General features: G+C 47.4%; 7 protein-coding genes across 7 annotated transcripts; 2 read left to right on the top strand and 5 right to left on the bottom strand.

Annotated features, from left to right (window-relative positions):
- Window positions 1-2,661: 2,661 nt before the first annotated feature.
- Window positions 2,662-3,629, bottom strand: LACBIDRAFT_313396 (uncharacterized protein). The gene is made up of 5 exons (XM_001888833.1): window positions 3,563-3,629; window positions 3,192-3,494; window positions 3,053-3,130; window positions 2,815-2,971; window positions 2,662-2,764 (listed from the first exon to the last, which is right to left on the bottom strand). The coding sequence occupies exons 2-4, from the start codon at window positions 3,416-3,418 to the stop codon at window positions 2,824-2,826; spliced, it is 453 nt and encodes a 150-aa protein (XP_001888868.1). The 5' UTR covers window positions 3,419-3,494; window positions 3,563-3,629; the 3' UTR covers window positions 2,662-2,764; window positions 2,815-2,823.
- Window positions 3,630-7,621: 3,992 nt separating this feature from the next.
- LACBIDRAFT_313393 (uncharacterized protein) lies at window positions 7,622-9,136 on the top strand (the record flags this gene model as incomplete). Its single annotated transcript, XM_001888870.1, has 9 exons — window positions 7,622-7,706; window positions 7,761-7,772; window positions 7,833-8,050; window positions 8,100-8,132; window positions 8,180-8,352; window positions 8,404-8,486; window positions 8,549-8,743; window positions 8,794-8,932; window positions 8,986-9,136. The coding sequence occupies 9 exons, from the start codon at window positions 7,622-7,624 to the stop codon at window positions 9,134-9,136; spliced, it is 1,089 nt and encodes a 362-aa protein (XP_001888905.1).
- Window positions 9,137-11,154: 2,018 nt separating this feature from the next.
- On the top strand, window positions 11,155-11,524 carry LACBIDRAFT_313392 (uncharacterized protein; the record flags this gene model as incomplete). Its single annotated transcript, XM_001888869.1, has 3 exons — window positions 11,155-11,183; window positions 11,244-11,289; window positions 11,348-11,524. 3 exons carry the CDS (start codon window positions 11,155-11,157, stop codon window positions 11,522-11,524), a joined length of 252 nt encoding a protein of 83 aa, XP_001888904.1.
- A 2,816-nt stretch (window positions 11,525-14,340) lies between these two features.
- Window positions 14,341-16,636, bottom strand: LACBIDRAFT_313389 (uncharacterized protein; the record flags this gene model as incomplete). Its single annotated transcript, XM_001888832.1, has 7 exons — window positions 14,341-14,345; window positions 14,396-14,550; window positions 14,608-15,254; window positions 15,309-15,685; window positions 15,729-15,874; window positions 15,930-16,253; window positions 16,308-16,636. The coding sequence occupies 7 exons, from the start codon at window positions 16,634-16,636 to the stop codon at window positions 14,341-14,343; spliced, it is 1,983 nt and encodes a 660-aa protein (XP_001888867.1).
- A 328-nt stretch (window positions 16,637-16,964) lies between these two features.
- On the bottom strand, window positions 16,965-19,063 carry LACBIDRAFT_313388 (uncharacterized protein; the record flags this gene model as incomplete). Its single annotated transcript, XM_001888831.1, has 8 exons — window positions 16,965-17,243; window positions 17,303-17,680; window positions 17,732-18,169; window positions 18,220-18,346; window positions 18,397-18,512; window positions 18,569-18,821; window positions 18,878-18,987; window positions 19,040-19,063. 8 exons carry the CDS (start codon window positions 19,061-19,063, stop codon window positions 16,965-16,967), a joined length of 1,725 nt encoding a protein of 574 aa, XP_001888866.1.
- Window positions 19,064-21,716: 2,653 nt separating this feature from the next.
- Window positions 21,717-22,980, bottom strand: LACBIDRAFT_313386 (uncharacterized protein; the record flags this gene model as incomplete). Its single annotated transcript, XM_001888830.1, has 3 exons — window positions 21,717-22,465; window positions 22,523-22,785; window positions 22,850-22,980. 3 exons carry the CDS (start codon window positions 22,978-22,980, stop codon window positions 21,717-21,719), a joined length of 1,143 nt encoding a protein of 380 aa, XP_001888865.1.
- A 502-nt stretch (window positions 22,981-23,482) lies between these two features.
- Window positions 23,483-24,961, bottom strand: LACBIDRAFT_295779 (uncharacterized protein; the record flags this gene model as incomplete). Its single annotated transcript, XM_001888829.1, has 3 exons — window positions 23,483-24,447; window positions 24,505-24,767; window positions 24,831-24,961. The coding sequence occupies 3 exons, from the start codon at window positions 24,959-24,961 to the stop codon at window positions 23,534-23,536; spliced, it is 1,308 nt and encodes a 435-aa protein (XP_001888864.1). The 3' UTR covers window positions 23,483-23,533.
- Window positions 24,962-25,036: the final 75 nt, after the last annotated feature.

Genomic DNA, 25,036 nt, shown 5'->3' with positions numbered 1-25,036 from the left:
TTCCCATTCTGGAATCTATGGAAGAAAGTCAGGAAACAGAGCAAATCCCGATATCATGGATGGAAGAAGTGGCCGTGATGTTGGGCCTCATGGTTCTTCATTTGCGAGCTGCGATTGACGGAGTGAATGATCGGTATGCCTTCGAAAAGGGTTTCAGAACAGTCTTATATTCTTCAATAGATCACCATCCAATGTAGAAAATCTGGATCCAGTTACAATTATACATACTGGCCGCCGTGGGCGACCACGAAAGGCTGTGGATCCTTCTTATCTTGAGGAAGCCATGGCACTGCATCGAAACATATCCATTTCAAAGCTTTCTAGACAGCTTGATATGGATCGCCACACCCTCTCATCATACCTGAAGCTTTATGGTATCCACCGCCAATTTTCTGCCATGACGAATGCAGAACTCGATACTTTGGTACGACAGTACAAACAAAATAAGCCGGACTCTGGTGTTCGATATCTTGTTGGTTCTCTGCGAATACGTGGAATTAGGATTCAACGAAAACGACTTGCACTGTCCATTCGACGTGTCGATGGCCTTGGTCAAAGACTTCGACAACGACAAGCTATTCAACGTCGCAAATATACCTCACCTCGGCCGAATGCATTATGGCATTGTGACGGGCATCACAAGTTAATTCTCTGGGGTATTGTGATACATGGAATGACGGATGGCTATGATCGTGTTGTCGGTACTCATTCTCTCTTTTACGATGTCAAATAACTCCCAAACAGGTGACGGGCATGCAAGCAAGCAATAACAACCGTGGAACAACAGTCTTGGATGTGTTTCGTGGTGCCGCGGCACAGTTTGGGATGCCCTCTCGTATGCGAGGCGATCGTGGGGGAGAGAACCTGGAATTGGCAGTCTGGATGATCATGCATAATGGTGCCAATCGTGCATCATTCATGTGGGGCTCGTGAGTTTACCAAAACTTACTGGTGGCTTATTTTGATCTTCATCCATCCTAGCTCAACTCGTAATACCAGAATAGAACGGATGTGGGTTGAAGTTGGAAGAGAGTTTGCTCGTGCTTGGAGAGGCTTTTTTACCAGGCTTGAGCGACTACATCGACTCGATCGGAAGAATCCACAACATCTCTGGCTCCTTCACAAATTATTTCTACCTTCCATCAACGACGATTGTCATCGGTTCCAGAAGGAATGGAATGCACATCCTGTCTCTGGACCTGATACAAATGACCGCTCACCCAACGTATGTGTCCTAGCCACAGATCAGGTATTACTTATCTAAAGTCTAGCATAGGATATGCGATTCCTTGGACAAACTGAGAGCGGTGTTTATCTTCATGATGAGTTTGATGGGGTTCAGCCAAGCACCTTGGAGAAATATTATGGCACCACCAGGCACCGTGTTTATCGTGCTCCACACCAAACAGGCGCAGGGAACCCTCCAGAGGAAGAAGATTCTGAAAACGATGGAGAAGACGATTATGAGGGCCTTGGAGACCGTGTTGCAGCAGACCAGCAACACCACATTCGACATGAGCCCTCAGAAGTACCAACAACAGAGTGTCCCTTCAACGAGGAGATGGAGACAATATTTTATGCTGGTCTTACAGAAGCAGGACAGATTGGATTACTCCCTGCAGATTATGGGGTACGACAAGAAGAGTGGGAGAATGGTGAATATCCAACATTTGAACATATCAAAACAGGGCAGAAAAGAAAAGAAATCCGGGTAAGTTTACCTGACATTATCTGGAGACGAAGAGCAGAACAGTGGGTTCGGGGACTTGACTGCATGCTACAGCTACTGTACTTAACAGACGAGCAAAGCATGTAATGTTGTTTATGTCATAAGCGTCACAGTGTTACAAGTTCGAAAATTGTCTAAAACACCCCCTGCATCGTCGCCAAGCATCCTCATGGCCCCCGACCCTCCACAACACACATCAGCTTCTCCAGGTCAGGGGATATGTACCATGACCCTGGAAAGTGGATCAGCATGTCCATGTAGAAGTTATGATGAACCAATCGACGTCCCTTATGGCCAACCGGTGCTTTGTCGAGAATGCTGCCATGGAAAAAGTCGGCACGTTGGGATGAGCTCCATGAAGATCTTTGAGAAGATCATTGCGCAAAAGGTGGTAGTCAAAAGCAATACCAATGCTGAACGGTTGGCTTGCAAGGAGGCGAATTCAGGGCTGCGGAACACCAACAAATCTTCAGAACCGTACAAAGTAAGCTTTGATGAACCAGACTTACATAGAATATTGCTGATGTGCATTTACAGAAGAAGGATAAGAAGAAACAAACTGAGAAGGACAAGAAGGCCCCCAGCGTTGGCAACATTATTGCAGTCACTGTGGGACTGGATGTAAGCACGAAGAAACTTGAAGGCAATGCAATCTAAAGCAGTTATCTAGAAAGAGGGCAAACTCAAGAGAACACGAGCACCTGACATCATCGCTCAGCAGCAACTCGAGAAGGATGGAATGGCAGTGACGTACGGGGAAAACTCTGAGCTTCATGAGTTCCAATCCAGTTGGGGAGCAAATCGCATGAATGCGTTCCTTCATGATAAGCTCCCAAGGCTGTTCAAGATGTTAGCCAAGGACAATCCGTGGGTCTTGACCATCGATGAAGATGATGAGGATGGTGACATCACCTTTCCGTACGTCCTTCTCGCAAAGAAAAACAGGACCTTGGAAGTCGTTCCTGCCGAAACGGTCACCGGTGCACGGGCTCTTCAAAACAAAGGAAGCAAGACATCACCTGAGCAATCATACATCTGGATTGGTGAGTTAAATTGTGAGCGGAAGTATGTCATCATAAACTCACACCGCATGTTCAGGTACACGCAAAACTTATCCCAACAGTGCCAAAGCTACAGAGAGCGACTATGATAAGCTCCAGGAGGTTTCCGATGGTGAAGAATCCACGAGTGAGAAGAGTGACGCTGGTGATGCTGGCGCTCCCAACAGCGATGCTTGCAAACCTGGTCGTCAATCCAATAGACTGAAGTCCAAACAAAAAGGTCAGCCTCCTGCTATGCATCCAATGAAGGAGGGCTCACCGCACTTTAGAACCCAAGGATTTCAAAGAGAAAGGCAAAGAGCGGGAGATTGTGGAGATAAGCTCTGATGAAGGTGAGAACCTTCCAATATTCATTAGAAGATGTCTAATACACAACTCAAGACGCCCGAAACATTACCAACTCTACACTGAATGATACGTCGAAGGACAATTCCTCCACTTTCAAGCGCAAGATTCCCCTCTTTGACGATGCTGAGTCAGAGTGGGAGACGGACGAGGAATGGGGCCTTCGTTTAGCATCACCAAGCCCATCTGCAGGCCCCAGTAAAAAGAAGATCAAGACGGAGAAGGAGGATGGACCTAGCGTAGCAACTGCAGTGCTCAACCCCGCTTCCACATCTCCCGTCATCCCCTCGGCCTCAGTTGAGGTTGCCTTGTCTGATGAGGAGGACTATTCGTTCATGATGACCGATCCGTGGATCTCGCGGGATAGGAAAAAAATCCAGTTCTAGTTAGCCGAACCATCCCCAAACGAATGTGAACAGATAATTACCATAGACAATCTGATTCCCCATGTCGCCCTTCTCTTGTCCAGGATCATATTTTATACAGCCAAAAAGTGAACGAGTAACCAGAAGTACGCGGAGATGGGATGTAGGAAAGGAGGGCCCTTGGAGCTGTGAAACGGAGTTGAAACTTGACATGAGACTCACGAACGTCATACACGCACGAACCATTCACGTGATCAGAACCTTGATGTGTTTCCATGGCGTACTTTGCATGCAATGTCATTTGAATCCTACTTCTGCAATGTCAGTGTCTGTGTCCAGAAGAACATTCAAACCTTGGGGGACAACTTACATGGGCACTACACTTTCGGCGTGCCACGAGCGTGCAGGAGTGTGCAAGTATGGCACGCCTGTGAGATTTTTGGCGTGCAGGAGTGTGCATCGGCATGCAGGGGTGTGCATTGGTGTGGATGCACGCCACTTTCTGTGCAACATCTGTGGTGGGTTCTATGGTTGAGGTAAGAATGAAGGGCGGAACCGTGTATCATCTGAGATGTAGACAAAAAGGATGACATCATCACCGGCAACTTACTGCAAACGCTCTTGAAGAATGACATCATACCTTGCTACTCATTCATCCTCCTTTGGCTTTCACCTTTGGACACTTCGATTTTTCTCTTCTTGTTCACTTTAATTTTATTCTTTTACTTACGACAACTCTGGAGGCTTTGACAACACTGGTAAACATACCGAGCTGGCCTCAAAACTAAATATGAATGAGTGACGTTGGCAACGCAAGCGTGTAAGACAGAAAAGACGCACGACATCCCAAAGAACACAAAGCCGGGGAGTACAACCCAATGGAAATAGCCGTTGACATGAGCCGCGAAGCCGTTGACAAAGACGATGTTCTTGCGGGCATCGTAACTAGTGCTCCAGTAGGATCATCTTGTATTGAACTTAGTTGAATGGGGCGAACGAGCACACGGCACCTCAGCGACCTCTTCACCCTCCATTACCACTTCTATTTCCTCGGTAAGCTTCTCCTCAGTCCCTGCAACCTTCTCATTCCCCTCGTATTGCTAGTGCGAGCTGAAGTCGAGCCGCATGAGCAGTGAGCGGCCATAGTTTGGTCCGGTGGTGCCAAGACTTCGGTATCCAAAGGCTTGATGGTAAGCTCGATGTGGTTGGAAAGAAGGTGGAGCTGCTGGTGCGTATCCTCATAATTAAAAGGGATTGGTTACGGAAGAGATCGAGAGGGATTGTGCTTGCGTATTGACGAAAACGAGCGGCCTCCTTTGTCGGCCGTGTTCCTAACGGTGGCGATGAGAAACATTGTGCCTGGGCTTTCAATGGCCGAATTCAGGTGGTTGGAAGGGAATAAAAGGGAGTGGTTGAGGCCGATTGCCGAGTGCGTTGCTTCTTTGGTGAGGGACGAGTAGGAGGTCAAGATCGCGCATTGACAAATGAGTGCGTTAACGGGATTGAACGCCGAGTGGAATCATTGATGTAGGAAGCCGTCGACAGGCACTGTGACGCCGTTAACGGTGATGCACTGCCTGTAGACTCCGAGAGACTGGGGGTGGAAATGGACAAGAACGGAGACGTTGACGTGGCCCGACACCGTTGACGAGAATGATGTTCTTGCTGACACCGTCATGGGTTCTCCAGCGGCCTCTGATCGAGCAAAAGTCAGTGGAGCAGGGTGCAGATGATCACACGGCACCAGGCTGACCTCTTCTCCCTCCATTACACCCTCCATCTCCTCAGTCACCTTCTCGTTAGGTCAACCTTTGCCTTGTCCTTCGAATTCCCTGGTTCCTCCGTGTCGCTAGTGTAAGCATATGTCGTCGTCGGGGAAACACGAGAAGTGCTCAAGGAGGCACGAGCCGAACTCAAAGCAGCCACCAACACAGAGGGTGGGATGATCAACGGAGACGCGCTAGCACTTGCACGAGGGGCAGAAGCGCTCCATCGAGAAGGACTCACACTCCTGGGCTGCATCCTCGAAATCGGCAAGAGCGCCCCTAGCTGCTTGTCAGCATGGATCGGCAAAGGCAAAGACGAGGCGTTCTTTGACCTAGAATGTTACTGAGGCTGAGGAGCGAGGAGACACCGCTCGTCCTCTCGCATTCGACCACCCGTCCCCTTCCCAGCTGCTCTCCCTTTTGCTCTTCTCCTACAGCCTCCTGCTGGACCAGTGCTGAAGTCGTCCGTTTGTTGAGGGTTCGTCTTGAACGAGGGCGCTCATGAGGGTTGAGAAAACTAATAATTATTGGATTATCTATGCTATGTCAGCACGAAGAGCAGTCTTAAGTTCCACTTAGGTACTCAACATATGTTCTATGGCACTTGTATCTGCGTATATCAAGTCAAGCCTAATGTAAAAACTTTACGCGTGCGGGGTGGGACACTCTGCGCGTGGCAGAGTTTCGCGCGTGTGGCACGATTTCGCGCGGAATTGTTTATTTACCAGATCTAACAGCATAATTCTCGACCCTCTAGTCCTGTTAGCGCGTGTTAAAGTTAGGCCTCGGACCGGACTGTGGCTTGATGTGCAAGTTGAACCACGGTGCTGTTTACTAAGGCTCCTACTAGTACTAGTGCTTTACCACCTGTCACCCTGGAATGCTAGGGTTCCCTGTTCACGAAGTCTTCCCCATTCGGCGGAGCTGGCATGAACTTTTTTCCAATTTCCCAACACTGGAAGATACATACTTTCGACGACATCGATCAGGATACTTACCAGTTTACGCCGTGTATACGGACTCCACCTTTTGCAGAAAGGTTCATGACATCGTGGCCTGGCAGAGGTCTCATTTGCACCTACTGCCCTGGGCGCGCGGCTCTTGGAGAGTTGGCTGGCATTGGCAAAGTTCATTATCCACTGAGCCAGCCCAATTATCCCCCCGTCTCACATTTCCATAAAGGGAAATTATGACAAATCAGGCCTCTCGTGGGGGAATATATTCCACAACAAACCCTGGACATATATGCCGGTTTGGTGTAGTGGTTGTTGTCACTGTGTTAGTGATGCTTACGAAAGGTTTGGGGTTCGACTCTGGATGCTCCACATCTTTTTATTATTAAAATAATTACCTAACTGGTTAGGTTAGGAGGTTAGGGGTTTTCTCTTCGCGCGGTAGCGCGCTTAGGAGGTTAGGAGGTTAGCGCTTAGGGTTTATTAGTGGTTAGGGTTGAGGATATTTTTTTCCCCGCGCGGTAGCGCGTTCTTGGTTAGAAGGTTAGGAGGTTAGGAGGTTAGCGGTTAGGGTTTATTAATGGTTAGGGTTGGGGATATTTTTTCCCCGTGCGGTAGCGCGTTCTTGGTTAGAAGGTTAGGACGTTAGTGGTTAGTGGTTAGGTTAGGAGGTTAGGGTAGCTTAGGTGCTCGAGAACGCGCGGTAACGCGCTCTTGAGCCGACTTAGGGCAATGTGCCATTGCCCTAAGTCGTATAATTACCATATATGGAGTGCCGGTGATTGCCAGCACATCACATGTGTGAGACGGGGGGAGAGTTAGGACTGTTTATCCACTGCAACGTTGAAATCATTTACGAAAGGCTCAACTCGTTTCAGTCCGATGTTGAACATTTCCGCAACATCGCATCAGCCCCAGAATCATTTCAGTCCGATGCTGAACATGTCCGCAACATCGCATCAGCCTCAGAATAAACGTCGGACATACCACAAAGACTTCTATTTCAGTGGCGCGTCTATTTCAATCCAAACTCGTCCCGTTTTTTTTTTTTCGTTTGTGACCTCGAGTCTGGGGGAAAGGAGTGTTGGTTCTTTCAACTTACTGGCATTTCTTACCATTTGCCAACCAAAGCACAAATATCTCATTCCCCTTCGTTCAATTTCTGCATTTCGGCATTTCGCACCGCCAGCCGCTAGGGTTTGATTTGACAGAAGCATGCCGGCGGGGAGCCATGATCTGAAGTTGTAAATCTTTTTACCGTTTAGACTATTCTATTTCAGGTTTCTGCACACTCCGGCAACTTTCAAAACCTGTAATACCCGGTAACTATTTTGCAAAGTTACTGACCGGTGCATACATTGCTGCATCCTTGCCCTTGTTTGCACCCCCACCAGAAGAAAGAATGTTGAGAGAAATCCTCAAAAAGTTATGTTTTTGGAAGACCAAGACCCGAACAGCACGAGAAGCACGAGAAGCTAAATTCAAAGGTACGCATCTGTCTCCACTGCCTCCATTGACTAGAACTGTAACGCTATCTCAAGCACCAGATCAAGGTATGCACTTGTCTCCACCACTTCCATTGTCTAGAACTGTGACAGCGGTACCATCTCAAGCACTGGATCGAGAAACGAGTCAATCAAATATCAAAACCGAACCAGCACAATTTGTCAACCCAGAAAGACAAAATATCCGAGCCAAAAATTTACGAATAAGGACCGGCCGTTTCCGCATTCTTATCATTGGCCGGGCAAATGCAGGCAAGACGACCATCCTCCAGCGAATCTGTAATACAACGGAACAGCCCAAAATTTTCGATCTCCAGGGCCATGAGGTTTGTGTTATACACATTACATTATGCCATTGAGTGATTATATTGACAGATTGACTTGTCCGAGCTGAATCCAACTGCAATGGTAATCAAGAACCTCTTTGTTAAATTCTCTTACTCAACGTCTGATAGCGAGGAGAGCACAATATTGAGAATGAAATGATATTTGACAGGAACCCAGGATACATCTTCCATGACTCTTGTGGCTTTGAAGCAGGTAGGGCCTCAGAGCTGGATGCCGTCAAGAGATTCATACAGCACCGGTCAAGAGCAAAGCATATGGGGGAACAGCTACATGCAATATGGTGAGTGGCTGAGCAATTACTCTTAGAGGTATCTGAACACAGTTTGCTTAGGTACTGTATCCCAATAAATGATGAAGCAAGGCCAATTACAAGGGCAGAGCTTGATTTCTTTGATGAGTGTGGGACTGGCAAAGGTGGGTAGAATCATCTAAAATATCTAAAAAGTTGCTAAATGAGCCTCTCTTGATTCCTGCAGTTCCTATTATTGTCTTGTTCACAAAAGCAGATTTGCTTGATGCTGGAACAATAGAACAACTAGTGGGAACTGGGATGAGCATTGAAGATGCTGCAAGTAAAGCTGAAGAAGAATCGATCAACAACTTTCACAAAAATTTTGGCCATGTGCTGTATGCAAAGAAATATCCTCCTAATGAACACATATATTTTCGGGGTAAAGAATTTTCTTGTTTGCAAAGGCAGTAAACTGATGATATATTATAGATATGCATAAGACTACAAGTGACTGTAGTTTGCTTGTGAAGAAGACTGCAGCTGTTCTTTCAGATGACACCATCTTACAGATGTTTCTTGCAGTTCAACAGAGTTATGTATCTGTACCAATGGAATATGGAATAGAAAGGTTGTTCATTTCAATATCATCTGGTGAATCATAATGCTGATCAGTCATGTTAGGGTCATGTTTGATTCCCAAGGCCACTGGTCAAAAAGTGGAGAGGAGCACCTAACAACAATTATGCATATGTGGAAAGAATTTCCACATATTGTAAGTAGAAATCACATTCTGCATTACATGAAGCTGAGAATGGGCTGCTTTGGGTTTTGAACAGGGTGTAAGTCAGGATCCAGGAGGTCTTTTCTACACAATGCTGACAATAAAATGGTCTGGGTTTTAAACAGGATGTAAGTCAGGGTTCAGATGGCCTTTTGTGCATGATGCTGACAATGGGATGCTATGGGTTTTGGACAGGATGTAAGTCATAATCCAGATGCTGGCTTTTTAGACATGGTGCTGACAATGGGCTGCTCTGGGATTTGAAAAGGATGTATGTCAAAGTCCAGGAGACATTTTCTGTGTAATGCTGATGATGGGCTGCTCTGGGCTTTCAACAGGATGTAAGTCAGGGTAGGGTCCAGAAGACCTTTGCTGCATAATGCTGACAACGAGCTGCTCTGGGTTTTGAACAGGCTGTAAGTTACAGTCAAGAAGGCCTTTTCCACATGATGCTGACAAGGGACTGCTCTGGGTTTCAAACAGCTTGTAAGTGAGGGTCCAGAAGGCTGTTTCTGCGTGATGCTGACAATAGGCCATCTGGGTTTTGAACAGTATGTAAGTGAGGGTCCAGAAGGCCTTTCCTGAATAATGCTGATGATGGGTCTTTAACAGGATGTAAGCTAGGGTGCAGGAGGCCTTTTCTGCTTGATGCTAACAATGGGTTGCTCTGGGCTTTCAACAGCATGTAAGTCTGTGTCTAATAGGTCTTTTCTGCATGATCCTGACACTGGGCTTGTCTGGATTCCAAATAGTATGTAAGTCAAGCCCAAGGAAGCTTTTTCTGCATGATGCTGATAACAGAATGGGCTCTATACAGCTTGTAAGTCAGGGCCTAGGAAGTCTTTTCCACATGATGCTGATGACAAAATGGTCTGGGTTTTGCACAGCTTGTAAGTCAGAATCCAGAAGGCCTTTTCTGCATTATGCTGACAATGGGCTGTCTTGGGTTTTGAAAGGATGTAAGTCAAGGTCCAGCAGGCCTTTTTGTGTGATGCTGACAATGAGCTACTCTGGGTTTAAACAGGATGTGAGTCAGGGTCCAGGAGGCCTTTTCTGCATAATGCTGACACTGGGCTGCTTTTGGGAACAGGATGTAAGTCAGGATCCACACTGCATTTTCTGTATGATGTTAACAATGGGCTGCTCTATGTTTTGAACAGCTTGTAAGTCAGGGTTCAGAAGACTTTTTCTGCATGATGCTGACACTGGGCTGCTCTGGGTTTTGAATAGGGTGTAAGTCTGGATCCAGGTCACTTTTTCTGTTTGATGTTGATGATAGGATGGTCTGGTTTTTGAACAGCTTGTAAGTCATAGTACAGAAGGCCTTCTGTGCATGATGCTGACAATGAGCTGCTCTGGGTGTTGACAGGATGTAAGTCATGTCCAAAAGGCTTTTTCTATATGATGCTGATAATTGGCTGCTCTGGGTTATAAACAGTATGTGAGTGAGCACCCAGCAGGCCTTTCCATACAATGCTGATAATGAGCTGCTCTGGGTTTTGAACAGCTTGTAAGTCAGGGCTGAGGAGGCCTTTGCTTCATGATGCTGACAATGGACTGTTTTCAATAGTGTGTAAGTAGCTGTCCAGAAGGTGTTTTCTGCATGATGCTGACAATGGACTGATCTGGATTCTGAGCAGCATGTAAGTCAGGGTCCAGAAGGCTTTTTCTAGACAATGTTGACAATTGGCCACTGTGGATTTTGAACAGAATGTAAGTCAGATTCTAGCTACCTTTTTCTGTATGATGCTGACAGTGGGTTGCTCTGGGTTCTGGGCAGCGCGTAAGTCAGGGTTTACCTTGATGTTCCCTTCATTAATCAACTCTGATTGATTGATTTTCTGTCAACAATACCCAGGTATGTTTCATCTTTCACTCCACATCTTCTATAAATTTGACCACAAGGTGTTACAGATTGTGAGTCTCACATGAAGAAATTTTATCTGGATAACTTTTACACTGTTTATTTTGCCCCATAGCCTGTAAGTAATTCACCCTCCTTTACTTTTTTTGGTTGTAGCACTTTAATCATTTATGCTTATCCATTCCCTCCATTATCCAGATCCACGATGCCTTACATTGTGTGGACTGGTCTCCTGTAAGCTCTTATAAAACATATCTTATCCAAATCATTCTTCTTACCATCCTCTTTACTTAGCTTGGTGGCAATACAACCTTCCAAGAAAGTGCCTTTTTGTGTATTGGTATATCTGTTTTCCCCTTTCCAGTATACTTTGTGAAAATTTTTGACATTAAATACAGCCACAACCATCATTGCTGACCATTCTTATGGCATTTGGAAACAAAAACCTTCCAAGTCTCCTGAAATTGTCAAACTTTCTTTTCACACATTCCAATCATCTGCTGCCCCTCAAAATATTCAAAATGCCATCAAGGAGCTGGATGAAAAAAGCACAGAAGTTGCAGCTGCAATTATAAAAATTGCTTTAGCTAACCGGCTTTGTAGGTTTTCACTGTTTCAACAAAACTTAATAATACCATTCCTCACACCCAATTTAGCCCAGTAATCTTTACAAGAATTCACATTCCCTTCCAATTATGTATGGGATCATATATCATTTATCTTGTGGGCTAATGCCTATCTTCATTATAGGGTCCAAATTTTTCACAAGATCAGAACTCTCTCTTATTCCCATTTTTTCTTTCCTTGGCCCACATTTAGTTAGCAGTCCAGCCAAAAGATTGTTGGTTCAACATACTCTTGCAAAGTTGTACTATCATGCCACATACATATGATTCAACTCCTCCACTCTCACTTGTAGTTGTGGCTAGTGCCGCACATAAGTCCTCATGGCTGTTGTCAAAATTAGGTCACTATTTATATAATCCACACATTTTATGCTAGACATTGCATTGTGAGGAGCAACCCCCACAAGCGGCTCGGCGACGAGTAACCAACAAAAATCACTTGATAAAATTTTTTCACTTACTTTTGATGTGACTGCCGTAGTGGCTTTGCGCCAGTAGGCGCGCTGATGAGAGTTGGATGAGAGGTCCAAATAAAGAACAAGTGGCGACGAAAAGAAGGGATGTGACTGCCTGTTTATTATGTTTAGATCTAGTTCGAGAATTGGTGAGCGCGAGCAGACTTATCCACAAAAATTAGAATTCGCATATTTTCCTTTTTCTTCTTGTTTTCTTCTAGAATGGAAGATAATAAGTATTGAATAAGTAATAAGAGGTTGAGGACAAGGCGGCGTGAAAACGACTCAGCCAATTGAAAGAAATTGTTACTGCTCTGGCAGAATCCTTTCATAGGCAAAGGGGTCTTTCAAAGTGTTTACGGAAAGGTTTGACTTGTCTATTTTCGCCGCAACTGTAATGCTGCCCTCGAAAAGCGAGAAAAAGTCGAAAACGTCGAAATGACTACTTATGTCGAACGTTTTACTCACCTTTGGGCTGAAATATGAGAGGGGCAGGGACGGCTTTCCCCGGATTTCCGAAACGAGACATGGCATCAGACCCTGGAGCTATTTTGGGCCTTGTTTGCCATCGCCCTCCAGGGCGGCGTCGGCTATCGGCCTTGTTCGGGTCCTTGTTACATCTGTCACTACTTACAATAATAACCGATCCAATCGTCTAGAGTCTACATCCACTATAGATAACGTTGAACATTGCAAACTTGCTTCTGCTTCTGCTTGCAAGCCCTGGCCTCCACCGCTTCCAAGGCCCCGCCAAATTGAGATGGTGCAAAGGCAGCCAACTTCCAAGAAGACACCGAAAGCCACAGCGCCTGCTGATGGGGAGAAGAAGAAGCAAGAGATACGACGGTGCGTAACACACCTTACTAAGTGACCTGATTAGCTCCTCTTCAGTCCTCAAACAGGACCACGACCCCGACACTGGTATCCACCCCGACACTGGTATCCACCCTGACACTGGTATGTCCGACGAGGTGCCATCCATAACAGCTTTGTGAGTGATTTCTTTGAACACATCACATTACTGTAACTCCTCAAATAGGTCCACCCCGATACTGGTATCTCCAACAAGGCAATGGCCTCCTCAAAAGCTTCGTGAATGATGGCTTCGAATGTATGGCTTCGTTGCTGGTTTGTTTTTCTTTGCTTACCCCGCCAACTGCCTAGCTGGTCATTGGCCTTGGTACATGAGCGGCCCCGTCTGCGCAGAATGTCAAGAAGCGTTCGAAACTACGCTGAATCTGTATTCCGTCGATCTCGTCATCTCCGGCCACGTCCATGGCTACATGCTCTGCCCTGATTTTCAACAGCACCATAGACCCTAATTAATCAAACAACCCCAAGTTTCCGAAGTGCATTGCAACGGGGCTGTAGGGCGCCACGATAGTATGTTGAATACTTTGAATGCGACACTGGCGTCGTTTAGCAGGGTATCATTTGATATACATAATGGGTGAAGTCGGCTCATTCTGCCTGGTGAACCCTTTTCCGTGTCGCTAACATGGTATTTGCAGAGTTCCCATCAGCGGGCATGCATACACTGCTGGCGAAGCCCGGCCTCCACCGCTTCCAAGCCAAAATTGACAGAGGGTGCAAAGGCAGCCAAGACGATGGCGAAAGCTGCAGCGCCTGCTAATGGGGAGAAGAAGAAGTGAAAGAAAGTATATAAGGAAATCTACGCGTCTTTCATCTATAAGGGTACGTGCCTCACTTGATACACTGAGTCTAAAACTGAATTTAGCTCCTCTCCAGTCTTCAAACAGGGCCGCCCCGACACTGGTATCTCCAACAAGGTGATCGCTTCATGAACGACATCTTCAAACACATTGCTACTGAAGCTTCCAGTATGCGCCATGTCTACCGCTTCACTTTTTTCATCTAAGTATGTCATTCCTCAAATCTCTTCCTTTCCTGCATTGCTGACAGTGTGTTTACACAGTCCTCATTAGTGGGCAAGTTCTCATTAGTGGGCACGAAGTAAAATGTCTTGGGCCTACATCTCTCCTCTTGTCTGTACTACAGCACTGTATTTATGTTAATTATCTCCATCAACTCTCGTTTGTATACTACAGGGTCCAATCAAGTCTTGAGTGGCACAGTGGGCATTGACTTTATTCTGGTCCCTCCAAGTCGCTTTTGGCTGAAGGTTCTTTCCGAGTCGCATAGCTATTAATTTTTTATTGTCCAATCCAATACAAAGCATTAAACCAGGTGTCCATAAAGTGTAGTTAGTGTCCATATGATGTCCGTAAATTCAATGATATAGCTATGGGCACAGAAGAAATTATTGTGGCTGGGAAAGGGATGTGTCCTTCAATCTAACGAGTCGGCAGGCTGAAATATCAGGTGTCAGATTCAGAAGGCACACCCTTTTGTTCCTGAGAGCCATCTCGCTCCTCGGGTGTGCCATATTTGCTTCGACGCCACTCATTGTGCCGAACTCGAATCGCCTTGAGGAGCGCCTTAATAGACTTATCGGCTGCTGGGTAAGTTGTCCGGAATGTATCTTCATCACGACCCAAACTGATAAAACTGTAATTCAGCAACCTTCCGATTACAACAGAAGCTCATGGTACGCACTGTTCATACTCTTCCGCAATCTTCTTTCGCTGAGAGTACAAGGAGCCGGTATATCTCTTCATGCCGCCCTGGTACCATTCTTTTGGCCAGTTCTTCAACGCCACCATCCCTGCATCACCAATGTCCCACTGCCGAATCACATCACGCCAATTCCTCACATCGGGAATGACAACACCAGGGATAGGTGGGGGGTTAGACCCTGTAGATCGCACGGCTGCTGAATTGTCCGTATCGTCGCCACTACTAGATGCACCAAGACTCTGGGCACGGCTGGATGGCCTAGGATGGTATGGCATCAAGGTCGAGAGGCGGCTATCTCGACCATGGCGGATAGTTCGTTCTTGGAGTGCAACACTGTTAGATGACGGTGTCGTGGCCATGTCTGGCTCAGGGCTGGGGGATTGAGAGAGCTGAGTGCCTGCAAAGGCAGCTGTCACTTGTCCCACTATCTCAGAAACAGCATTGTCGAGACTGCGATCCATGGCGAGTTTCCATTGACGAATTTCTTCAGTTGATGGTGGTGCCTGATTGATGTGCTCCCCCATGAAGCTCTTGTCAGCCTCGTTTGGAATGGGACAGAGTGCATTCCCATGGCCAGTCTCATAGCTTTGGAGTGAGTCTACAAGGTACTTGATCATTGTATCAACCTTTTTGACGTGATTCAATGATAAACACACAGATTGATGGTCTTTGAAACTCACTTGTTCGCCTTTGGCCCACCCTCCCCACCACCTGATGATGCTCAAAGACCAACGGTGACCAATAGGTGCATACATGAAACGATACTGGGCACCGCCGCGTCGGAAGCAATGTGTTGTGTATACTTTGGTGAGGCCAGCGCCAGCAGCAAACTCAACTAGAAGCTTTTGGAATGTGTCGTATGACATTGCACGCTTGGGGTCGATAGTGCCATTTTGCGAAATGTAGGGAAAGATGAAGTCATCAGGCTGGAGGCTGCGGCCAATGCGACTTTCGAGATGCTTTAACCAAGCTTTAACCAGCGTGGGAGGTGCGTATACATGTCCATTTCTGCGATGTCTTGTTTGTAGATTTGATAAATTCCACCTTCGAAACAGGCCTTCAGATTGGCTAAATTATTGGTGGAGAGACTAAATACATACTGGTACGTGGGCCATCGTAGCCAGCTTGCTTTTGCCAATTCTTCCGCTCCTCAAGTTTGACTTCAAAAAATGGGAAGTGGTACGGGGCAGGACCGTTTAGTCCCTGTGTGATGTCGGCATTCTGCAAGGATAAGCCTTCAAATACTCTGTGAAATAGTTAGCTGATGCAGGCCAAATTAGGAATTCACGCTATCATCATACCTCAACATCAGCACGAAAAGAGTTGGACATAATGCCCGCATAAGGCCATGCACGTTCATCAGAGCAACATCGGACTGAGCGCTTGATGGTGCGTTATCAAAAAACTCGTTTGGGCACTTTTCTTCTGACCATGCCATGATCTTTTGCAGGTCCTCAAGCGACATCGCCTCAGCATGCTTCCTTGTCGCAGCAGCCCCTTTGGTGCCTGCTCTAGTCTTAACAGCCTTCATGAGATCATGGATGGCTGGAGCTCGTGCTGGACATCCAGTAACGATACTGGTGGCCTTATCAAGAGCATAGGCACCAGCATACATCTGTTCATCCCTGCGGGTGTGTTTCATATTGACTAGGGGAACATCATATCCACGTAACACTCACATTTTGTCCCAGTAGTCTGCGAAGGCCCCTTGAATCCCTTCGGCATAGCTTCTAGACAGCTCTTCGGTAAAAACCTTTTGGACAAGGAAGAACTCGAGTGCAACAGCTGAGTAGCGGTTCGGTGGTTTGTCAAATGCTTTGGCAAGCTCAGTTGTCGGGATACCCTTGTCGCACACCTCAATACCCTTGGCCTTCCTCTCGGCCACGACATTCGCAAGGAACTTCTTCCCCCGAGCAATGTGGCCAGCGTATGCTTTGTTCGTGTTTTTGGACTTCCCGAATTCAAGAAGGCTGGCGTCACGGACGGCTTGCAAGGTATCCAGGTCCATTGTTGGGCTTTTTGTCTTTCATTCCGTTGGTTTTCTCGTGGTGTTGCTTCTGGCCATGTATGTTGTTGGTTGGAGGTAGTCAGTCGCTGTATGCAAATGTCTGACTTTTATTCACGTTTCACCCAAGTTTCACCTCAAGCGAACGGAACCGAAAAAGCCAAATCTACAGATGCCTGTTTTTTTTGCATAATATTCTGGGGTATATAGAAAAGTCCGTGAAATAGAATGCATCTGCAACAGGTAGTTGTGTACATAGAAAAGTCTGTAAAATTGAATGCGACCACAACAGAATATATATATATATGAATATACATGATATTAGAACCTTTCAATCAATGTAAATGGCGTTGTTCGGTGAACTACCAGGATGCTCCGCAACAAGCGCAATGCTACGCCCAGCAGTGGGCACCACAGTAAGCCCAGCAATAGGTGCCATGATACCCCCAGCAATGGTGGCAGAAACCCCCCTACGCATAGCGATTGGTCCGACACTACGCCTAGCGACGGCCCTACTGCTAGGCCCAGCAACGGGAGCTGTGCTAGGCCCAGCAACGGGTACATTATTCCCAGTGATGGTGGTAGCACTAGGAACATGCTTCGGGAATATCTGGAACAATAAAGACATGTAAGGCAAAAACCAAAATGGGCTCCGAGAAGATGACATACGACTTTGTAGGTTGATGACGTGGCAAGGCTGGGCTTGTTTTTACTCTTCTGTGCCTTCTGGTAGCGTGCGACGAGGGCTGGCAATGCTTGTTCAAGAATGGAGCAGGGGATCCATACCATCATTAACCCCGACAAAGTTTTTGTCTTTGCCGTGGACTTTGTGGTGGCTTCGGTGAACGTTCGAAGACCTCGAAGACCAGAGCGTGTGGCTGTAGAGAGATGGCCTGTCTGAACTTCCACCGTGTAACCAGAAACTGCTTTTTTCCCGGCCTTTTGCTGTCGAACGATGCAAAGGATGGATGAGAGACCAAATGTCCCCTCAGCAATAGTTTGTGCAAAATGTGCTGTAAGCATCGTGGTAGGATCAACATTAGCTTCCTAATTTCCAATTAGTAAATATTAGATTGAAGAGAGAATATATTGACAAACCTCAACCAGTCGATAAAGAGTCATGCCGGGCCAAACGTGTTCTTGGAAGCATGAAAGGATACCTTCAGAAGTACCCCAGGTAAATGAGCGCTCACAGAACGCAGCTAGTTTGGTGAGGTTGACCTCTCGAGGTATCCATGCAGTTGTATTGGGTAGTTTCTGGCCAGGGGACCACGACGTGATAGGGTTGACATAGAGAGCAAGGACTTTGGGGTCGGGGAACGTAGCGGGTACACTATTTGAAAGGGCAACCTGGCGTCTTGAAAGGTGACCAGCGTCGTTGTACCGAAGTGTCGTGCATAAGCGACTGCGCCATTTCTCGAGGAAATGTTCCAGTTCCGGCGGTGTGCAGGTCTTGGCGGCATCCAGTAGATCATCACCAAAGCCAGCACGAGCGAGGCTGTAGGCCGTCTTCATACCACAGCCCTGCAATCCAACCTAGGCTGAGTTAGTTGTGGTAAAGAGAATCATGGTGACAACTGGCTCACCGGATCGTAGTCACCTCCACTAAGTATCCCAAGTAGTAGGATTCCACCACTCGTGAGGGACAAAGTCGAGCGGATGGCATCAGCTGTGTAAATCCTGATGTCGTCACCATCTTCTTTAACGTTGGGGCTGGGAATCGGTAAGAAACTGTCTGAAAAGATATCAAAGTGAACACTTACTTTCGAATGAGATGAGTTGCTCCAAAAAGGAGCGCATCCGCATCGTCGGTTAAGACTGCATCAATGATCCCGTGGGCGTTGACAACTGCCAGTTCTGCTTCCGCCTCTGCGGGTGCCTATAAGTGGGCCTCGATTAGTCTCAAAGAGAAATAGCTCAGAAGGTGAACTCAACGGTATGAAAACTATAGCCATATTGCTCAATAAGCTCCTGGAACGAGCTCGTCAGTGCATGTGCCTTGGTGCAAACATTGACACCCCGTTTAATGGACGGACGGTGTTCTCCATCAAAAACAAAAACAAGGTGGATTGGGAGCTTTCGGAAGCGTGCCAGGCGATAGAAAAGAGATCGGAGCTCAGGATTTTCACCGGCCTGGTAATGCATGCCCGGTACATGAAAGATCGATTGTGTCTGGTTCAGCCAGATGCTGACAGTGACTGGATCAGCTTCCCTCATGAATAGATGAGAAGATAAATGTTATACCTTGCATCAACACCAATCAAGAGGGTTCGAGCTCCACGCCGATTTGCCTCAAACCCTTCTAACACTGTAAGCTCAGTGAAAGCGCGCGATTGAACTGCTTTCAGCAGAATCTAATGATGAAAATCAGTTTCGAGAGAACCGCAAAATATTTGGGTGCCGTACATTCCAAATGCCAGGGATTCCCATAGTTTCTAAGAGGAGGGAGGGTGGAGAAAGGTGTCGAGGGTGTAACCTCCTAACTATTGACTCTCCTTTCCAAAGGTTTCAATTTGGCGACATTGTGCACGCAGCATTATAATTGAGGATGAATAGAGGGGCCCGTGAATGAGCGCAGAGATGATGTTGTGAGTGGGCATGGTACAGATGGCAAACGTAGCCCCGGTCGTTTCTGCCTGGCCTAAGCCGCAGCTGCTCGCTCGCTGGCGCTCGGATAGACCAAAGCGACATAGACAAGGCGAGCAGCGTGCAGCATGCACACACTGGGCAGGAAAGGTAAAAAACGAGTGGTGGCAAAGCTCGAACGCTCAACGTTGAATCACGTGCTTCTTTGCCTCACGTGTCAACTACGCGTCGTAAAAGTTCACGTCGCGCTGCAGTTGCGTTGCGCTGCGCTGTGAACTTCGCGTCGCGCTTGACTAAAGAATTTATGATAGAAACATGTCTGTACAAGGACAACAGTTATAGAACCGAATAGATTCACTAAGGTGCTATCAGGCATTAGAAAGAACACAGTTTTCTAGTCCGACTGGTGTAAAGTCCAAATATGATGCATAAGTGCACCTAAGGACTTATTTCTGAGAGATTTACCAGTAAATCCACTGGATTTACTGGATTTACTGAGTGATGGCTTGGCCATCGCTTCCGCCCGATTTACGTTTGCTCGCTTCCCCGTCGCTTTCCATCTTTCGGACCCCTTGCTCAATCTCCGAGTGAAATCAGGTACGCGTTGCTACTGGTCACAATCCCGCGGTTTTTACATGCATATTTGAAGTTCTCAAGTGATATGTTTCTCAATGTTGCGTTGATACTGTCGCAAGTGTTGTTAGAAGGAGAAACTAAGCTACTAGTACAATATGATTTATGGCGAAGTAAGCAGCTGTAAGCTGGAGGAGATTGCCACCATAGTTCCAGGGCAATCTCAGGGCACAGGGAAACCTCTTACGACCGCGCGAGACCCTCGTCTACCGCCCCCACAAGGGTAACCGCCAAACCAATCATTAACCAAACTGAGCGAAACCCTCCCGCTACCCCCCAATCGCCCAGTCACACTCGGGATGCGCATACTGAAAACGGACAGATCAAATAAGTGACAAGCCCATTCATCAAAGTTCAGCGTCCCTTCCACGATTGCCATGCTGCTGGCCCACAGTTCCAGGGGCAGCTGTTGTGCTTGTCTGGTGTGAGGACATAACTTGGACGGACAAAACGTTAGTAGGATGCGTAATTAATTCGGTATGCAGTACTCACATTCTATCACTAGCACGATGCTCGTCATCCTCCTGAACAACCTTGCGCCTTCCTGCCCCGCCTGCATTGGAGCTGGATCCTGCTGCCTGGTCATCTTGGGCTCCTCGCTGGATGCTCCAGTCAAATACGTAGTCGTACTTGTACCCCTCCCGCAAGAAGAGGTGACGGAAGAGTTTGCAAACATAGGAGTAGTCAGGTTTGTCGACGAAGCGAAGAGCACGAGAATATCCCAATCCATTTGGGAATCCACGGGAGAGAAGGTCAGCAGGGGGCCATCTTCTCCATGACGCGATCGTATTTCTGCAGCTTCGATACCCTGTAAAGGAAGAGCTCCACAGCGTAAGTACATCAAAACATAAGCAAGAGATTCGAGGTCATCACGACGTGCTTGCTCAACACCCAAATGGGTGTTGATCGATGTGCACCGAGCAGCACCCGTCAAGTTCTTGTGTTCTCTGTGTGGAATGTGGAGGTGGGTCTTGGGTCACGGAACTTCTTGGTGAGACAACGTCGAACACATTGAGTTGGGTACCGTTCTTTCCAATGCGCATCAGAAAGTCATCTGGCTTGATGTCACTATGTGTGAAGTTGCGGGGGTGGATATACACGAGAAATCTATCCCAGAGGGTCAGCGAATAGTAAAGACATATGGAAAAAGACACAGACTAGCTAGTCGGCGAGTAAAAGAACAGTCTTGAGTTGGTCTGGAGGCTTAGCTTGCGGTTATCGCTTCAAGTTTGCCATCCGACCTCATTCCACGTGATACGATATACACTTCGTGAACGCAGAGTTCTCTCGAAATTCTCCAGACGATAGCGAACGCTAGTGCTCACCGCTCGACAAAGTTATTCTGGGAACGCTTTGGCATACGTGTAGCCGAAGAACGTTGTCCCTTCAACTTTGTCCCTGAAACCAACCTTCAGGGAACGCTCGCTTGGCGCTCGCTTCACACCAAAGCCCAAGATCGCCGCGCTTCTGCAACAATTCGACAATCCGGAAACATCCTTGATTTACATGGTTTTACAGCTACTACTGTAAAGCCTCCCGAGTATCCTTACTTATATATCCTACACAAGTTGCCGTTTAAGTAGTACGCTTCCCCGAAGGCAGAACCTCCGCGACGAGACACACGTTTCCATAACTGTGCCCAAGCGTCGCCTCAGCCAGATAAGGGGACTTGAGGCTGTTAAGAGTCGTTTGCGGCGTAACCCACAACACCTTCTTAGCTCGAATAACCTGACCATCATAACACCCATCCGAATATTCCCCAACCTCATCCGCATCACAAATCACGATCCCATCCACATAAGTGGTGGCACACCAGACCTAATTACATCTAAGGGGAGCCTTACGTTCCCCGTGCGTCTTAGTACTAGACTACTTGTTGCACGTAAATCTCGAGAAAACAAAAAAAAAAAAAAATCACGATCCCATGTCCTTCTTTAGGCAACAAAACCCTGAAAGGGTCCTCAGTATCCCAATTGGGAATTTGGTCCTCATCGTCTAACATGATGTGTGGCCGCTTGAGAGGTGGTAGGGGTTTGTCCCTGAAAGAGTGATCTGGGGGGTAATCGTCTTGGTTGTCTTCGTAGATGATTTTAATTTGGGGATTGAGGTTGAGTTGGGAGAGGACGAGTTTGAGGAGGGCGTCGTTCCCTTTGAGGGAGTTGATTAGACCTCGGATGGACCCTCTTGCGACGGGATATATGGATTCGAGGCCGAAGCCGAGATACCCACCGGATGGTAATAGATTGCGGTGGTTTAGAAGGGCGGAGAGAGAGGTGCGGAGTAAGAGCTCGTCTTCTTTCATCCAGGAATGAACTTGATGTGAAGGACTCCGATTGTCATTGTCGAAATAGAGGTTGTATGTTAGGGTGACGCGGTAGCCGGAAGTGACCATGGAGACTTCGTGTTCGACGTCACCGTAGAATGCGACGTAAGCGACTGAGGGGACGGTTTGTGTGGAAGTGAGGGAGGCAGAGTCAAAGGTCCATTCTTGGCCCTTATGACGGAGTTGAAGGGCCCCACCTTCGTGGCGAGTGGGGAAAATGACAACGAGCGAGCCGAACATGTTCTCGCCGCGCGGAGTATCCTTGTGTGCTTTGAAGAAAGAGCCAGGACCTTCGTATATGCGTCGTAAATTCTCTCCTTCATCAACAATTTATGAATCGCACTCACCATAGATGTTCAACTTGTACATCTCCAACCGAATTTTCTTGTTCTCGTTTCCCTGCATAAGCATTGAGCGAATACTTTCCAAGATTCCGGTATTGACGACATCAAGACGCGTCGCGAAATTGGCGTTATCCATCTTCCAAGCTTTTCGATAGGTTTCATCTAACACGTCTTTGTTGTCGACGCCGAAAGGGGCCGGCTGACACGCTTCTAGCAATACTTGAAGGCTCGCGTCGTCGGCGTTCGCGAAGTCTATGCAATGTGCTCTGTTTCGGACGAAAAGAAAATCAGAACGGCAACGCAATGAGAGGAATGGCGAAAGGGGTTTACCCTGTACCGCGTCCTGTACGGAAGAAGAAGAGACCAGCGTTGTCGGTAAGAGGATGGGTACCAGTGACGAAGGGCTGCTTCTTGGAGATGGCATTGCGTACAGCAGCAAGGTCGTGGTCGAGTGTTGACATGATTCGAGGTGGGGGGCAAGTGAGCAATTAAAGTGAGGGGTCCTTTTGGTTTGACCTTTCAAGACCCTCCCTCCTTTACTGAGTCATTTGTCGGGCGGCGGGGGCAGGAATACCTAAAACGACCTCAGACATCTCTCAGACTCCGTGGGGCCGCTGTAAAGAATGAAAAGAAGAGATGCGGCTGTGACTGCTTGTTTATTCTGGTTTATATCCGTTTTTGAAAACGCCTCGAGTCGTCGCTGCGACCAAGCTGCGACGAGTGGCGATGGCGCCCGAAGGTAAGAATTACATGACTTGCTCAGATAGATTAAAGTAAGTCGCCATCAAGGTGATTCCGGAAATATTAATAGGTTTCTCAAAGGTAGAGGACAAGACGGTGGCGTACAAGCTTGAAAAACAACTCAGCTAAAGTGATTACTACTGAAGAGGTCTTCAAAATATTTATGGAAAGCTTTGACTTCTCAAAGTCCTTCATGCCTATTTTCGATGTAATTAAATGCTGTAGCGAGAAAAAGTCGAAATGACTATTTATACATCCTACACAAGTTGCTGTTTATGTAGTACATTTCACTCGCTTCCCCGAAGGCAGAACCTCCGCGACGAGACACACATTTCCGTAACTGAACCCAAGCGACGCCTCGTTTCCATAAGCGACATAAGGGGACTTGAGGCTGTTGAACGTCGTCTGTGGCGTGACCCACAACACCTTCTTAGCCCGAATGACCCCACGGCCGTAGTTCGGGTATTCCCCAACCTCATCCGCACCGCAAATCACTATACCGTGATTAGCTTCGGGTAACGAAACCCGAAAAGGATCCTCGGTTCCCCAGTCCGGAAGTTCATCTTCGTCGTCCAACATGATGTGAGGCCTCTTGAGGGGCAGCTGGTCAGCGTACATTTCACCTTCAGGGTATGAATCCTCGTTATCCTCGTAGATGATTTTGACTTGGGGTTGGAAGTTGAGTTGGGATAAGACAAGTTTGATCATGGCGTCGCTTCCTTTGAGGGAGTTGATGAGCCCTTGGATGGTCCCTCGCGCGACGGGATACATGAATTCGAGACCGAAACCGAGATAGCCGCCGTCGGGCAATAAATCGCGATGGTTGAGAAGGGCGGATAGGGATGTGCGGAGTGCAAGTTCGTCTTCCTTCATCCATGAATGATAGGAAGGACTCGGATTGGATGTGGTGTCGTCGTCGAAATAGAGGTTGTATGTCAGGGTGACGCGGTAGCCAGAGGTGACCATGGATACTTCGTGTTCGACGTCGCCGTAGAATGCGACGTAAGCGATTGAAGGGACGTTTTGCGTGGAAGTGATGGATGCGGAGTCGAACGTCCATTCTTGGCCCTTGTGATGGAGTTGGAGGGCTCCACCTTCGTGGCGAGTAGGGAAAACGACAACGAGTGAGCCGAACATGTTCTCGCCGCGGGGAGTATCCTTGTGCGCTTTAAAGAAAGAGCCAGAACCTGCATATATGCGCCTTGAATTCCCTCGTTCATCAACAAACTTTGAATTGAACTCACCATAAACATTCAACTTGTACATCTCCGGCCGAATTTTCTTGTTCTCGTTTCCCTGCATAAGCATTGAGCGAATACTTTCCAAGATTCCGGTGTTAACGACGTCAAGGCGCGTCGCGAAATTGGCGTTGTCCATCTTCCAAGCTCTTCGATAAGTTTCATCTAATACATCTTTGTTGTCGACGCCAAAAGGAGCCGGCTGACACGCTTCTAGCAATACTTGAAGGCTCGCGTCGTCGGCGTTGGCGAGGTCTATACAACGTGCTCTGTTCAACAAAAATCAGAACCGTGACGACGACTCGACGGGGGGAATAGAGAAAGGGTTTCACCCTGTACCGCCTCCGGTTCGAAAAAAGAAGAGTCCAGAGTTGTCGGTCAGAGGATGGGTACCAGTGACGAAGGGCTGCTTTTTAGAGATGGCATTGCGCACAGCAGCAAGGTCGCGATCGAGTGTTGACATGATTCGAGGTGGGGGGCAAGTGAGAAAGTGAGGGGTCCTTTTGCCTTTTAAACCCTCGACGAAGACCACGAGTCA

Source organism: Laccaria bicolor, genomic scaffold (assembly GCF_000143565.1).
Source record: "Laccaria bicolor S238N-H82 LACBIscaffold_59 genomic scaffold, whole genome shotgun sequence".
Lineage (NCBI taxonomy): Eukaryota > Fungi > Basidiomycota > Agaricomycetes > Agaricales > Hydnangiaceae > Laccaria > Laccaria bicolor.
This window is presented reverse-complemented; position numbering and strand designations above follow the sequence as displayed.

Bases quoted from the DNA above. Each gene is read 5' to 3' on its own strand.
- LACBIDRAFT_313396 (XM_001888833.1), bottom strand. From the start codon at position 3,418: ATGACGGGAGATGTGGAAGCGGGGTTGAGCACTGCAGTTGCTACGCTA. The intron at 3,131-3,191 runs GTTGGTAATGTT...GAATATTGGAAG, and splicing joins GACGTATCATTCAGTGTAGA to GTTCTCACCTTCATCAGAGC. The intron at 2,972-3,052 runs GCGGTGAGCCCT...ATTGACGACCAG, and splicing joins AAATCCTTGGGTTCTAAAGT to GTTTGCAAGCATCGCTGTTG.